The sequence below is a fragment of the Tinamus guttatus genome, unplaced genomic scaffold (genome assembly GCF_059628265.1).
Source record: "Tinamus guttatus ecotype Peru unplaced genomic scaffold, ASM5962826v1 Tinamus_guttatus_pri_ptg000291l, whole genome shotgun sequence".
Lineage (NCBI taxonomy): Eukaryota > Metazoa > Chordata > Aves > Tinamiformes > Tinamidae > Tinamus > Tinamus guttatus.
In genome coordinates, this window is record NW_028288825.1 from 1,366,411 (window position 1) to 1,380,646 (window position 14,236).

Genomic DNA, 14,236 nt, shown 5'->3' on the forward strand with positions numbered 1-14,236 from the left:
CGTGCTGTAGCCTTCACCAGCTAGGAGCAAGCGCTTACACTTCCTGGAACTGCTTAATTCCACGTCGAACATGGCGTCTTTGCCCAAATCCCGTTCTGCTGCGCCTCTCCCCGGGAGGTTTATCGTTCCTCTCTGCCGGCGTGGGCGGAGAGGAACGACAGGACAATCTACAGAACTGTAAATAAAACTATTTGCCTGAGCCGACCTTTGAAATTAAACCTCTCTGCTGCCTCCTCAGTGCCAGCCCCAGGTGAAGTCCTGGTGACGGCCACAGGATAAATCAGCTCTTGGTGGCAGGCTGCTTCCAGAGCTGGAGAGCCCAGTTAGTGCTTGGGAAAGCGTTTCAGATGCCTCCCACCTTCTCCTCCACCTAAGGAGAGTCAAATGCCACAGATGGGGCAGAGGATACCAGGAATCCAGTGTTTCCCATCTCTGCTGCAAAGGAAGAGCTAAAACAGAAAAGCATTCCAAGAAAAAAAAAATAAAAACAGCAATGAGGGTCCATATTGAGGCTTAAGGGCTATAAAAATCAAACTTTGCCTTTTCTGATAGAGGCAGAGTACAGCGAAGCAAGGAGGTGATTTTGGTTGCTTTGGTCATGAGAGTCAGCTCCTTGCCGACATGCCACAGTATTTCCACCATTCAGAGTGGAAAATACTACCCATGCAAGTGGAAAAAAGGCTCTCAACCTGCCCAAAGCCGTCACTCATCAGCCCATTGAGCTTCCCTTACAGAGCAGGGCTCTTGTGAATAATCCAGGCTTGCAACTTCTTCAAAAGAGTGAACTCAGAGGAAGAAAAGGTGCTTCAGAAAAAAAAACCCTTGCAGTCAGTTGCCTGCAGCAGAGTGAGCTGAAAACAACCTGTCAGCTCTGCTGAATCAGAGCTCCTGACTGCCAAGTCCACGGCAAGCACTTGCATTTCCAACGCAACAGGCTTTTTTGCAGAGAGAAACCACGCAACAGCTCCTGCAAAACCTTGCAAACGAGGAATGCAGACAAAAGCGGAGGCACGAGCTAACTTCACCCTTAAAATATTTTCCTTTAGCTATGAGAGGCTTCTACAATTAAGATGCCTGGTTTTCAGCAACGCACAAAATATGCAAGTCTCCAGAACTTTAAAAATAGATGCCTGGCTGCAAACACAGATCCCCCTTTCCAAGCAAGCCTACCAGAAAAGAGCATGAAAACGGCATGCATCGATCCGACAAAGAAACACGGTCCCTTTTAGCATCAGAACCAGCCATTCACTCGCCCCCGCCACGTGTTTTGCAAATTGCAACATATACCTTGCTTCTTGTCCATGGCTTCCCAGAAATGAAGAACAGAAACGGCACGGCTCGCCGCCAAGGGAGGCAGGAGGAGGGAGCAGAAGCAAGTCTGCAGAATGCAGCCGCGGAGGAGCTTCCTGCGAATCCCACGGCTTATTTCAGGCGAGAAGTCATGGTCCGAGGCGCTCGCGGGGCCGCCCGCAGCTCTGTGCACGGAGCCGGACCCCTCGGATTCGCGAGCGCAGTGGAGAGGAGCAGGGGGAGACGCGGGAGGTTCATGGGCAGCTGCCGGTCTCAGCTCAGATTACACTTGAAAGCTCAACAGTTGTAAAAACTGCAGCAGTGAAATAGCAATGACGTAAACAGGAAACTGGGGGGGAGCCAGCGCAGGGAGCCATTGAAGCACCGGGTTTCTAAAAGGCATCCGGGGGGATGTGTTTTCTTGGGACAAATTAAAATCATTCAATTCCAGCTTGTGGCTCCAGAGGTGCAGCCCGCTCCTGTCTCCCCCAGCATCGTCCCACTCCCTCCTCCCCAATGCCCTGCAGGAAAAGATGTTTGTGCTGGAAGAACTGGGCGAAGCAGCCATGTGGACGCGCTCACGGGGCCAAAATCGGCCACATGCTGCTGAGGGGTGGCAATGCAATGTATGCAATGCAATGCATGCAATGCAATGTATGCAATGCAATCCATACAATGCAATGCATGCAATGCAATGCATGCAGCACAATGCAATGCATGCAGCACAATGTAATGCATGTGATGCAACACATGCAGTGCAATGTATGCAATGCATGCAGTGCAATGCATACGATGCAATGCAATACCAGCCATTGCAGACTTTGCAGAGTGGAGAGACAGGAGGGGAGCACGGATCACTCGGGTGAGGCTGCAGCGCACGGCGCTCGCCGGAGAAAGAGATGGAAGATCCCGATCGTTGTTTGGTCACCAAGGGAGTGACGGGAAGAAAGAGGTCATATTTCTTGGTGCTGCAGGTGACATGCAAATTGCTTTGTCACTAACAACTATTACCACAACAAATAGCAGAAATATTGTTCCATTACAATAGCGGGACAGCACTTAGCAGCTATTCCTGGGTGACAACCGAGACACAGCGTCTCAGGTGGCAAAATATAAATTGCTGCATGGATTCGGCAAGCAAATAGCATGAGAGATGAAGACACAGAGCAAAATATTTCATTTCTCTGCCAGTATGCAAGGAAAGCTGAGCTAAACCATGTTTGCTCTCCCCCTCTACCTCAAAAGCAGTCCAGGAGGAGCCAGCGCCGACGCTGCTGGTCAAAGCCAGGCTTGGCTTTGACAGGCTGCAGTTTTGTTTCCGATTCCCTGCCAGCCTGGAGAGGCTGCAGCAAGTTCTGTACCTTCAACTAATAGCTGCAAACGTGCTCCCAGCTTGCTCCTGACATATTCCCGAAGCCTCCGGCGGTGCCAGGCCATACGCGTATGCAGGCGGAAAGGGCAGAGGTCAAGGTAAACGCACATGCCAACATAACGAGAGCCTCTAACTTTAAATAGTGTTTACCTAAGGCCCGGGAGGGCTGCAGAGGATATTTTCTCAGGAGGATTTCCACTCCCAGGGTATAGTTTCAAGCACAGACCACCAGCACATAAAGGATGCTAACATGGGAGCTGCTAGCACAGGCTGTGCCGGCACCCGGCTCCAGCGCCGCAGTCCTCTCCAAATTTATCAATTCCCCAGCTCAGACATAAAACACGTAATAGATTCCTGCAAACCACCCAAAAATCATTGCTGCTCCTGAGCACCAAATCCCCAGGCCAGCGGTCCCATGTGCTGGCGACGCGCTGGGAAGCACCGTTCCCTTTGCGTCGGCCCCGCTGGGTTTTGGCGCAAAGCAGAACCGGCCCAAGAGGGGCTTCTTCTCCCCACATGACATTTGGGCACATCAAAGTCTCCAGGAGCGAGAGCTAAAATGGACTGTGCAAACTGCTCCGCGGAGGGTGACACTTTCCAGTGCCCAAGGATCAACACGGACCATCCCGCTCTCCGCAAAGCCCCGGGCGACACGGCGCCCCGGAGACCCACGGCCGGCTCCGGCCCCGCGGCAGCCTGGAAACACACAGGCAGCTCTATTTTTAAGCGAAGCCTTTGAACTGAATCCAGGCGGAAAGGGAACAGGGTTGTCTTTCCATTCCTGCGGGACGGAGTTTGGAGATGATTAATCATCAATCGGGCAAGAGCTCCTCTGCTCCGCTTCAAGCGGAGCCAGGAACGTTCTGGCAGTGCCCACCCTGCCCAGGGCCGGGTGGGAAAGCGACCTGGAGACTGAGGGAAATGGTGGGAATTTCCAATATGGAGAAGCATCAAGGGGGGCTGCAAGCCTCAGGCTCAGCGGCTGCACCGGGGCTCAGCGCACTGTCGGATAACACAGTGCGGTCCTCGCCACCCAGCTACATCCCACGGGTATTTCTAGGTTACCTGCACAACCCGGAGGGCTGCAGAAATGTTTGCTTTGGCACTTTGCTTTCGGGCTGCGGCTCGCTGTTCTGGTTACAAAGACGCACGATCGCAGACAGGCTGCCCTCTAAAAACCCCCGCGGGGCACAGACCGGACTGCATTTAGGAAACTTAAAAGCTCTGGCCAGACGGTGTTTGCATTTGGCTATTTTGTGACGTGCTGCCTGTGCAATGAGAACGGTGCAACCTCGCAACGGCCTGTGCAAAACCCTCTTCCAAGGAGACCACGGTTACAGCGGCTACTGCCACCTCTTTGGAGCAGCACGGCAACGTAATCCAGGGTGAGCCTATGCAGGGACCTGCTGCCTCTGCATCCCTCCCTCAAACAGGGTTTTCCCTAAGGGAACCCAAGTGCTCCAGCACCCTCCAAGAGGCCTCGTCCGGAGCCGCCGAGCCCATCCCGGGTCCATCCAGGGAGAGCAGCCCACAAGGCGCTCGCGGGGCCGATCCATCCCGCGGGACCCGTGCGGGCCGCGTCGCTCCCCTGCAGACACTGGCGGGCGGCCAGGAGACGACGGTCTGGAAGCAACCCCAGCCCAAGCGTCTGGATCTCTAGGAAAAAGCAAGGGGACGGTGCGTGGAGAAAGGCAAAGAGCTGGTTACAGAAGAAAAGGATGGAAAAGAAGCAGAACCGCTGTCATCTGCATCCAATTCCACCCCCAGCACCCTCGCTGGGGCAATGCTTTTCCCTTTGAGTTCCCAGTCTAGAGGCAAAGCCAAGAAAAAGACAATTTGGGGTTGATCATTTGGCAGACGACGGTTTGTGGACGAGAGAAGAAACTCAAGGCCATTTCAGATCGGGTCAGCTGGACAGAGAAGGAACGCTTTCCATTTCTTTTTTTTCTGGGAAGGGAGAAGAGTCATCTGACTTTTTAATTGTCCAATGCAACTTGATGCCAAAGCATAGCCAAAAGCCTTGCTTTTTTCTTTCCAAAATGCTGCAATTGCAAATACTTCCAGCTGCTCCCAGAACTCGGTAAATTTGTGGGGAAAAAAAAAGCCAAGCACTGCCAGTCTCCGCTTCCAGTGCAATACTTCAGAATGCCTCCTTCTTCATTAGCCTTCTGCCATCCTCCCTGCCATTTATTTTCGGCAGGGAAAGAGTGATTTCATCTCTGCAAACGACGCAAACCGGAGCAGGCACCTGCTTTGCAAAGAGAATAGAGTGGAAAATAAGGGAGCCCTCGATGCTTTGCAAGCGCCAGCCTGCGGGCACAGCAGGAACAAAAGACCAACCCAGGTGTCTCCTGGGCTGGAGGGTCAGGAAGGGACATTCTTGAGAACCGCGTTTGCACCGGGTGAACACGGCAAGCAGCTGCTCACGCCGCTCCAAGTGATGTTACCCTCCGGGATTGCGAATTTGGCAGCCTCCCGCCTGGTGTTTATCGCTCCTCGGGGACTCCAGGCCGAGCGTGCCCAGCTCACACGTTTGAGGTGTTACCTAACTGCAGGTGTTGCAAACTCAGCTCGGCATCCGTGAGTCAGAACAGGTCTGTCCGTCGTGCCGCGCCGCTCGGCAGGGGCAGAGCGGCAGCGCGGCCCGCGCGGCAGAAAATCCCACTTGTTGTTCAGCACCCGATTCTGCCCTCACCTGCCCGAAGCCACGAGCATTTTTATGCTCAACCCACCCAACAAGCTCATCTGTGATCTAGTTCCTCCGATTACCTCCATGCCAAGGGTACCTAAGCAGCGTGTCAGGAGAGAGGGACCTGGGGAGAGCGGAGCCTGCAGCGGTGGCTGCACATTTTTGGAGCAAACCCTCCAATATCCAGCAGCAACCTAGCACCACAGTGCTGGGGAGGAGGAGTGGGGAAGACCTGGAGTTATTTCTTTTCGCTGTCAACTTGGTGCAGGCGAGCACTGCTCTGCAGCTCTCTAATGCAGAGCTGAGAGGATCTCGCTGCTCCCACGCGAGTCCTTTTGCACTTTGCTGCCTCTCCGACACTGCTTGTTCTTCCTGTCCTCTCTCAGTCCGTCACTACTTTCCCTATCACTTCCCAAGAAACTGCAGGCAAAAAAAAGGGCTCCTTGGGGTGGAAAAGCAATCGCGGGCAGTGGGTACAGTGCCAAGAAAGACAGGATAAGCCCCCAAATCCATCCCATCCATCGTGAGGCCATGGGGGGGCCAGGAGGCCTCGCTGGGCTTTGAGCGGCCCAAGGAAAAACGCCGGCTGGATTGGGATGAGAGCAGACTTGAGTAGGGACAGCGTCCAATTCCCCTCAGGGTCATCCTTATCTCGGCGTAAAGCCTCTTGCCACACAAAAACCTCAGTGCTCGGCCAAAAAGCATCAGCCCAAACCACCAGCAGCCAAGGCTTCTGCGTCAGGAGAGGCGACCGGTTTGGCCCACGCGACCTACGTGCGGCAGGAGCCAAGGGAAAGGGTTGATGCAGCAAGGCGAGACCTTGGCCCTTGGAAACCTTGTCCATGCGGAGACAAGTCTGCATGGACAGTTCCCAGCAGGAACAAGCACATCCTTGCTCTGCTCCTCCAGCTCTATCCCAAAAGACAGCCCTAGGTCCCACATCCTGAAAACCGCATCCAGCTGGTGCACGGGACCAGCTCCTGCTGGCAGCAAGTTAAAATAATATATAGAAACAGCACGTGCTTCATGCTTTGCAGGAGGTACCTGCAAACATTTTGTCTTTATTCCTCCAAATTTCCTGCCATGAAGCTTAAAAGCATCTCAAACAACAGCTGGACCAGCAGCATGCCGAACCCCGCGGCAATCCTCCCACGCAGCAACACCTTTCCATGGCCCCATCCCACCAATCCCAACGGCAGCTCGTGGCCAAAACTGTGATTTCTCTGCAGTGGGAAAACACCTTTTTGCAGCCAATCTGAGCACCAAATTCCCCCCGGGGCAGCTCGCGACGGGGCAGCCCAAAAGGAAAGTGAGGAGTCGGCAGCGCCGTTCCCACGTGGCAGCACCGCTGCTGCCTGTAAAGCAGGAAGGGACCGCACTGCTCTGCATGTTCCATTCTGGTGGTTTTTAACTTCTTTTTTTCCTGTTGCACTCCTCACCCACGTCTCTCAAATCCACCTATTTTCCCTGTGGTGCAATTTTTCCGGAGTTCAGTGGAATTAAGCCGTTGAGGGCTTTTCCTATGAAACGCTGCCTACAGAGCTGTCGTTCTGCCCTAGGAAAAAAGCCGTTTGCAGGGACGAGCCCCAGCGCGCCCAGCGCGCAGCCTCGGTCAAGGACTCGCGGGCTGGGCGAAGGGCGCTGAGTCACAGCCTGCAGCTTCCGTGGGGCACGCTCAGCCCTTCCAAGAATCGTTTTCTTCTACATAAAACAAGCGAACACACAGAAATCCCTTTTGCCTGAGAAAAACATGGCTGCGGGCAGCATTTCGGGGCAAAGCAGCATTTTGCAAGGCGGCAAGTGACATGGAAGGGGACGCGGAAAACGTCAAACCTGCTAGAGATAAAGGGAAACACGTGCTGGCTCCCGGCCACGCGACTGTTACGCACGGTTTCCCTTGCCGAGCTGTAAAACCCCGCGGGGAAATCCGCAGTTACCGAACAAGAAATTCTTTGCGGATCCCAAACGAAGGGCAACGCAGCAACGTGGGGCACGTGCCGGAGGCACGGAGCACCTCCGGGATCTGTCCTCCTCCGGCCACCGCTTTCCTCGGGTCATCCAGGCACCTTAATCAGACCGCACGGGTCTCATCAACAGCTTCTTCTTGGGCAAGCGAGACGGGAAGGTGGCCAAGCGGAGGCACGGCCAGCTCAAAGGCAATCCTGGCTTTGCCCAGCTCTGGATGGTCTCCAGCGGCCACCGATGCTCATGGCAAACGATGCTGCAAGCCCAGCACGCCAAGCTGCAAGCCCAGTACCACCACTTTTCTTGGTCCATATGCCCACGAGCTCTCGCCAACGGGGCAGGGAGTTGAGGGGAAGCAGCGCCAATGTGCGGGGAGCCCCTCGACAGGAACAGGGCGGAAAGAGAGGGATGATTTTAGTTGCAAGGAGAGCAGGGAAACCTAGAGAGCCAGCTGAGCATGCAGCTGCATTCAACACATGCACGTTTGCAAGCCCAAAGAATTCCTTGGGATAACAGCAGGCACCTTCTGGATGCAAACACGGGGTTTTACAAGCAGATGCAGAGCAAGTACATGGGACTAGGCCCCCCACCTCGCCCCCAAGCACCTTTTAAAGGCACTTGGGAGGTAGCAAAGAGCAGCTAACGCAACACATCAGCACAGGATCACTTCATCTTTGGCTGAGATGCAACTTGGCAGCATTTCAGGAGAGAAACCAAGAGATCCACAGCGGCAGGGGATGTTTAAGTATGCAGTGTGGCTTTCTTAAAAGCCTCAATGACGAGCACATCTGGCTCTTATTAAAAAAAAAGGAAAGAAAAAAAAAAGCTGTGTCATTGTTAGCAATGACCTGCAGGGAGCCCCTCGCATCTCCCAGGCATCACGTCCCTTTGCAGCCGCACGTGACCATGGGCCACACGTTAGGGACCGACTCGGAGACTGTCCTCATGATCCCGCCGGCTTCCTGCCCTGCTCCTTTGTGGTCCCCTTCCAGGCAGAACGAGCCTTTCCCGAGCTTTCCCACTCCGACACCCAGCAGAGCAAGCTCTCCGCCCTGGAGCAGGAACTCCTTCCACCACATGGATGGAGCATGGAGGAGAAGCTCCCGCTCTCTCCTGCAGGGAAGCTCCTGCTCTCTCCTGCGGCTGCTTTGGGATGTACAGCAAACCCCTTCCAGCAATCCAGGATACTCTCATGTGTTAACAGCCAGGGCAGAGCACGTGGTCCACCAAAAGGGACTCCCGTCCTCTCTCCAACCCCTCCGTCCCATCCGTGTCACCAGCCCTGCGTGGTTATAAACCATCAGACACACGACTGGCACCTGCCAGGCCTCGCAGACAGGCGCATTCCCTTCGGATCCCTCTCTGCTCCGTGTGTCACTGTGCTCATGATCCGAGTTGCACCAGCTACGGGCTCAAAACCCCGGCCACGAGGAGGCCCCACGGGACGCCCAGGACACGTTCCGCGCCCCGGCTTTCCAGCCAGAGCAGGCTCCCTGCTTCCAGATCCGGCCTCGCGGGTCACAAACCGCTTTCGGAGCGAACATCCGCCCACAGCCTTAGCAGGAAACAGCGCCGGAGTGTCACAACAGCCAGCAAAGCTGGCAGGGTGCTGAGCCCATGACTACCTTGGAAGGAGAGTGTTTACACCAGCCTGCTCCATTTCCCTAAATTTCCTACGTGACTTTCCCCTAAATGTGCCACGCTTGCTGCAAGGGGCTCTGAAGAAGAAAAGCAGCACAGCCGGATCCAAGAGAAGCTCAGGTCGTACATGCTAACCCAAACTGAATCACACGGGGTATTTTACCCCTTAGTCTCTTGGCACTTCTGAAGAAACACCTGCACAATGCCACCCTCGCCGCAGATTTCTGCGCACGCTTTATTGGAAACCGTTCAGAGCTCAGTCCTTTAGGGATCCCTGCGTATTCCCCCCTGTAGCCACCAGTGTTAAATTCACCCTCCTCTGCTTAAGCCAAGCCCTGAAATATTAACGGTGCTGCTGGCTCCGCAGTGAGGATCTCAGTGACCTTTGGAGCGATGGAAAACAGTAATTAAAAGCTGCTTTTAAGTCTCCTAAAGATGCCAAAAAATTGAAATTGGCTAGGAAAGACGTAAGAGAGCATTAGCAGGCTGGAAACACCCTGCACCAAGAGTCACTTCAGCGCTCGGCCGGCAGCTGCTGGGGAGGAGAGGGTCCAAACGCTGCCAGAAGCGGGAGCACCTACCCCGGTCACCCCCTCCGATAGGAGCAATCGTGCCGATCCCAGTGCCAAACCACAGCGAAGGTTAGCTGCACTGATGGGAAATTACTTATATCCAGCACCCTGGAGGCTTCTTCCTTTCCAAAGCTAGATTTTTTTTCTGGTTTTGGGGGGAGGAAGGGTGGATGCTCTACAAATAATAATTTCTGGTAAATTTTGTCTCATCCTGCTTCCCCTTCCACTTGTATTATGTTTTTAATCGAAAAAAAAACCCACTAATCAGCAATTTTCCTGACATAATGAAGTTAAGGCTTAGAGCACGGGATAGCTTGGTTTGGAGGTGATCTCCTAGGTTTCATTGTGGACCCACACAACGGGGGTTCCTCCTCCCCACATGGGGAAAAGGAGCCGTGGGGAGATGGGGCATCTCCCAGGCTGCAAAAAGATCAGGAATTCCCACGTGTCACCAAAAAAAATCCTCTCTGCAGCACAGACTCATGCACACTGCTTATTTACCTGCCTATAACAGACAGCTTATCAGAACAAGCTCATTCCTGAGTTCTTGCACGGATTTCATTGATTTTTGCCAAGTCTTGGAGTTAAAGGAGATGCCTTCGGGAAATGCAGCCTGGCTTCAGCTGGATGCTGCTCCCTTTTCCCAACAGCGTAACATCTCTCCAAGCACCCTCACCCACAGCCCAATTGCAAATCCTCACGCTGGAGCCCTGCATCAGGAAACACTGACCTGTTGCTACCCAAAAAGGGAAGTAAAGACACGTGGTTGTGAAGTGCAGTGGGTCACATCCAGGCACCTCAAAAGCTACTTGCGTCTTCCTGGAGGAGAATTGCTCAACAGCTCAAATTGCTTTGGAGCTACCTCAGCTTTGGTGCCAGGTGAGCCCAGGGGAGGACAAGCAGGTCCTTTCCCTCCGGATCTCATCGCCGCATCCTCCCTGCCTGCAACCCTGCAGCTCCAGAGCTGCTTCCTCAAGCGACCTCCTGGTGCAGTGTTGGAAAAAGCACATCCAGGACCACGTGTTGAGATTTGCTGCCGGCGACTGTGACCCTTATAAAGCTCTAGAGAAAAGACACACACGCAGTTCCCAGGACATTGGGGTGACTCCTTCCCTCAACATCAGCAATTTGATAAATACCACTCAGGCAGGTTTCGCTGACTTGAGACAAGCTAGAGATTTTGCGTATTTTAGTAAACATTAGCCCTGACACAGCAAGATTACCCCGAAATAGCAAGGGATGCTTTCACACACATCTTGATCCCACCAGATAATTTGGATCAACCAGATATGGGCAATGGGGAGAGGAATTAAGCTGAAATCCCTCCTAAGCTTCACATAAGCCACGCAAGGTGTTTATCTGAAAAGCTATGTTTAGTTGGGAGCCGAGGAGAAGCTCCCTCGCCCAGCACCATTCCATTCCCACGTGTCACGGCTACAGGGACACGCATCCTCAAAAACTCCAGAGGCGGACGGCGATCCCGTGACTAAGCCGAAACGACAGCGGCCGAGTGTTTGTGCATCTACCACCGAAGCAGCCCAGCTGAGAGCAACACCCCGGCGGGCTCCATCTGCTATCCTGACCGTTTGCAGCCTGACAAGGGGAAGCAACCAGGAAATGAAAGCCCAAACCCACTGGATTTCCCCAAGCAGAGCCAGCCTAAACACAGGCCGTGCCCAAGGAGGCCCAGGATGACTCAACAGCCATGCGGTTAACGTGACGGACTTGGTGCAGGTGGAAGCAGCACTCCGGACCTAAGAGCATTCACAGGCACCAACCCAACGAGCAGTAACCCCCTCTGCAAGCAACTTGCATTTCCAAGGCACAAGCAAAACCCAGGTCCATCGTGAGGACATTGCAGACGCACCAAGAGAACCAGAGGAGGGGCTGAGAAAAGGCAGACGCGTCGCCCGTGTTGTGGATTCATCCCAGTGCTGCATCCCTGCAGTCCAGGCAGTTTCTGGCCTTGCACTGGGTTCCCACAGACCCTTTTTTGAAGCCTTCCCGCGCGGGGAGCCGTCTGGGCACGTGCTCCTACCCGTGAGTCAGCAGCCCCGCTCAGCACAATTACAAATCGCTGCTGATTCAGAGCCTACATACCCAGCAAACAGGAAACGCAGGTCCACATTCCCTCCGTTTAAGACACGGATCATTTAAAGAAAGAAAAAAAAAAGTCACGCCAAGGTGTGTTCATCTGCTCACATGGCTCCTGACTTTGAGTTTCCTGTGTATCACTCCAGAACAAGGAAAAAAAAAAAGGGATTTTATTCCAGTGATAAAAGAGAAGCAGCAATCGCCCCTTGCACGCTTTTCTGCCCTGCTCTGCCCCGTCGCCGCTCGCGCTGCTCATGCAACCAGCTGCCTCCAGCTCAAAGGCATCAGCGTGGCAATTTTCCCCGTCTCCCTCAAAACTCCCCCGTTGGGTGCACGGAGTCACCCCGGGCCGATACCTGAGGACAGTGACCAGGCCACCTGAATCACGGTGCTGCTCTATAAATAACGCCCGTGACACACGCTCACGTTTGCCAGCCGCAAGGGGAAACTCTCTGACACGCGCGTGTGCCCGGGGTTGGCACGCGCCGCGGGGCGCTTCCAGCAACACGTCCAGCCCCTTCCCTTCCAGCAGGTTGGGGGCCAAACTGTGCCGTTTGCACGTGTTTTCCTCTAAAAAACACATGCATCCCAGCTGCAAGAATTGCACGACCACCCCGCGCTGCCATCGGGCAGCAGGTTGCAATTAAAATGGATGCTTTGGAAGAAGCGGGGAGCATCCCTCGCCATTCCTGCCCTGCCGTAGGGCTGCCCAGCCAGCGGCCTGGCCCTCGTGCTGCAGTTCAGGCTCCGTAGGTTGGGAAGCAGTGTCTGCTCCTGAGCCTTCTGCAGTTGCCAAGAGGCTTCAGCAGACAGAAAAACAGGCTGCCCAATTGCTCCATCTGGTGAAATCACTCATTTATCTACTCTGGCATCAATTTAGCAGCAACCAGGCAGCCAAATTGCTCCTGCCAGCCATCAGGATACGCTGCCTACGAGCAACTTAAGATTAGTTCAGCCCAAATCCTGCAAAAATCACACACGGACTTTTAAGCACATGCAAAGACACAGCAAAATCTGGGGAAACCAGTGAACCTCACACGCATGGTCGGGTAGATGCAGGCGATTCTGAATGAGCAAGGACAGGGATGGCGATCTCCAAGCTTCCCGTGCTCTTCTTCCCACATAAACAAATTAATTACAAAGGAGAAAGCTTGGGAGATATTCTTGATTTCACCTAACAGAACGGCGCTGCCTATCAGGGCTGTGCTGGCGGGACACCAAAGGCGCAGATAACAGGAAATTTATACAAGAGAGATTGGGCAACAATTGTATATCTAGCATCCTATCTTCTCAGTTTACATAAGACTTAATTATTCCATTAGGTCTTAATTAAGCCAATAATAACGCAAGGACCATCCAGCCAACACCTAAAAACTTGCATCACGCACAGGCGACACTCTGCGAGGGCTGAGCCCGTTGTCGCCAGCCCCAAACAAACCTGAGGTCCAACATTTGGCCTGGGTGCCCTTGCCCGGTGCCAGCCCCGGCCAGGAAGGTCCTGGCTTCCCCATCCCTATGGGGGCACGGACCCTGCGCTCCTGCCGTCAGGTGATGCTTTGGATGTGCCCAAGGACACTTAGGATGTGCCAGGCGATGCCTTTGGATGTGGCCAGGGCGATGCTTTCGGAGCACCAGGTGCCGCCATCCGATGCACCCAGATGCACCTGTGTTGGGCGATGCCTTGGGACGATCCAGGCGATGCCTTTGGGTGCTCCTGGGGGTGCCTTCGGATGTGCCAGGAAACTCCTTTGGATATCCCAGGTGAGACCTTCAGATGTGCCCAGTGATTCCTTGCAACGCGCTGGGCTGTAACAGCTCGGGATACATCCGGCAATGCCTTGGGATGTCCTGGGCAACACCTTCCGCTGTGCCAGGCAGTGGGATGCAGTGGGATGCACCCGGAGGTGCCTTGGGATGCACCGGGCGATGCCCTTGGACGTGCACGGCAAATCCTTCAGGATGCACCGGGCGATGCCTTGGGCTGCACCAGGCGATGTCCCGGGACGAGCCCCCCCTCCCACTCCCGTCCCCAACGCAGGTCGCAGCCCTCCCGCCCGCCGTCCCCCCGCCCCGGCCCCGCGGCGCTCCCGGTACCTCTGGGCAGCGACATGTCGGCGTGCGGGCGGCGACGCGACCAGCACCATGCCCGGCCTCGGCAGCGCGCGCCGGAGTCCGCCCGCGCGCGGCACGCAGCGGGGGAAGAGCCGCGGGGGCGGGGCCAGGCCCCGCCGGGCCCCGCCCCCGCAGCCAAAGCCTCGCTCCTATTGGTCGCCCGCCGCGGAGGGGCGCGGCCACGTCCCACCTCCCCGCGGAGAGTTTTCTGGTTCTCGGGCGGTCGCCTGCGGGTGGAGCGAGGTGGGCGGGTGGGTAGAGGGGCTTTCTCCTCCCTTTGCCCCCCCAGCCCCGCGCCCCAGGCCGGCTCTGCCGCCCCGAAATGGCGGCTCGCGCTGAGGGGAGGTCGCGCGGCCTCGTCGCGCCTGCGGCGTGAGGGGCCGCGCGGGCCTCCCTTGCCCCCATGGCCAAGCAGCCTTGTCCCCCAAGCACAGGGAAGGCCCAGGGCCTTCCTGCCCTGTCCGTGGAGGACGGGGAAGCCGCGCCAAGGAAAGCTCTCCC

The 14,236-nt window shown here is 55.3% G+C and overlaps 1 protein-coding gene across 2 annotated transcripts in view; it reads right to left on the bottom strand.

The window, feature by feature from the left end:
• The window catches only part of MAP2K3 (mitogen-activated protein kinase kinase 3), a 30,263-nt gene extending 16,434 nt beyond the window's left edge, over nt 1-13,829 (bottom strand). The window contains exon 1 of one of the 2 annotated variants that reach the window (XM_088527756.1): nt 13,718-13,829. In XM_088527756.1, the coding sequence (XP_088383882.1) occupies nt 13,718-13,733 (16 nt within the window). In that variant the 5' untranslated portion in view covers nt 13,734-13,829. Of the gene's footprint in view, nt 1-1,287; nt 1,563-13,717 lie in introns of those variants that run through there. The other variant, XM_088527757.1, reaches the window with a different exon arrangement.
• Between the last annotated feature and the right edge of the window lie 407 nt (nt 13,830-14,236).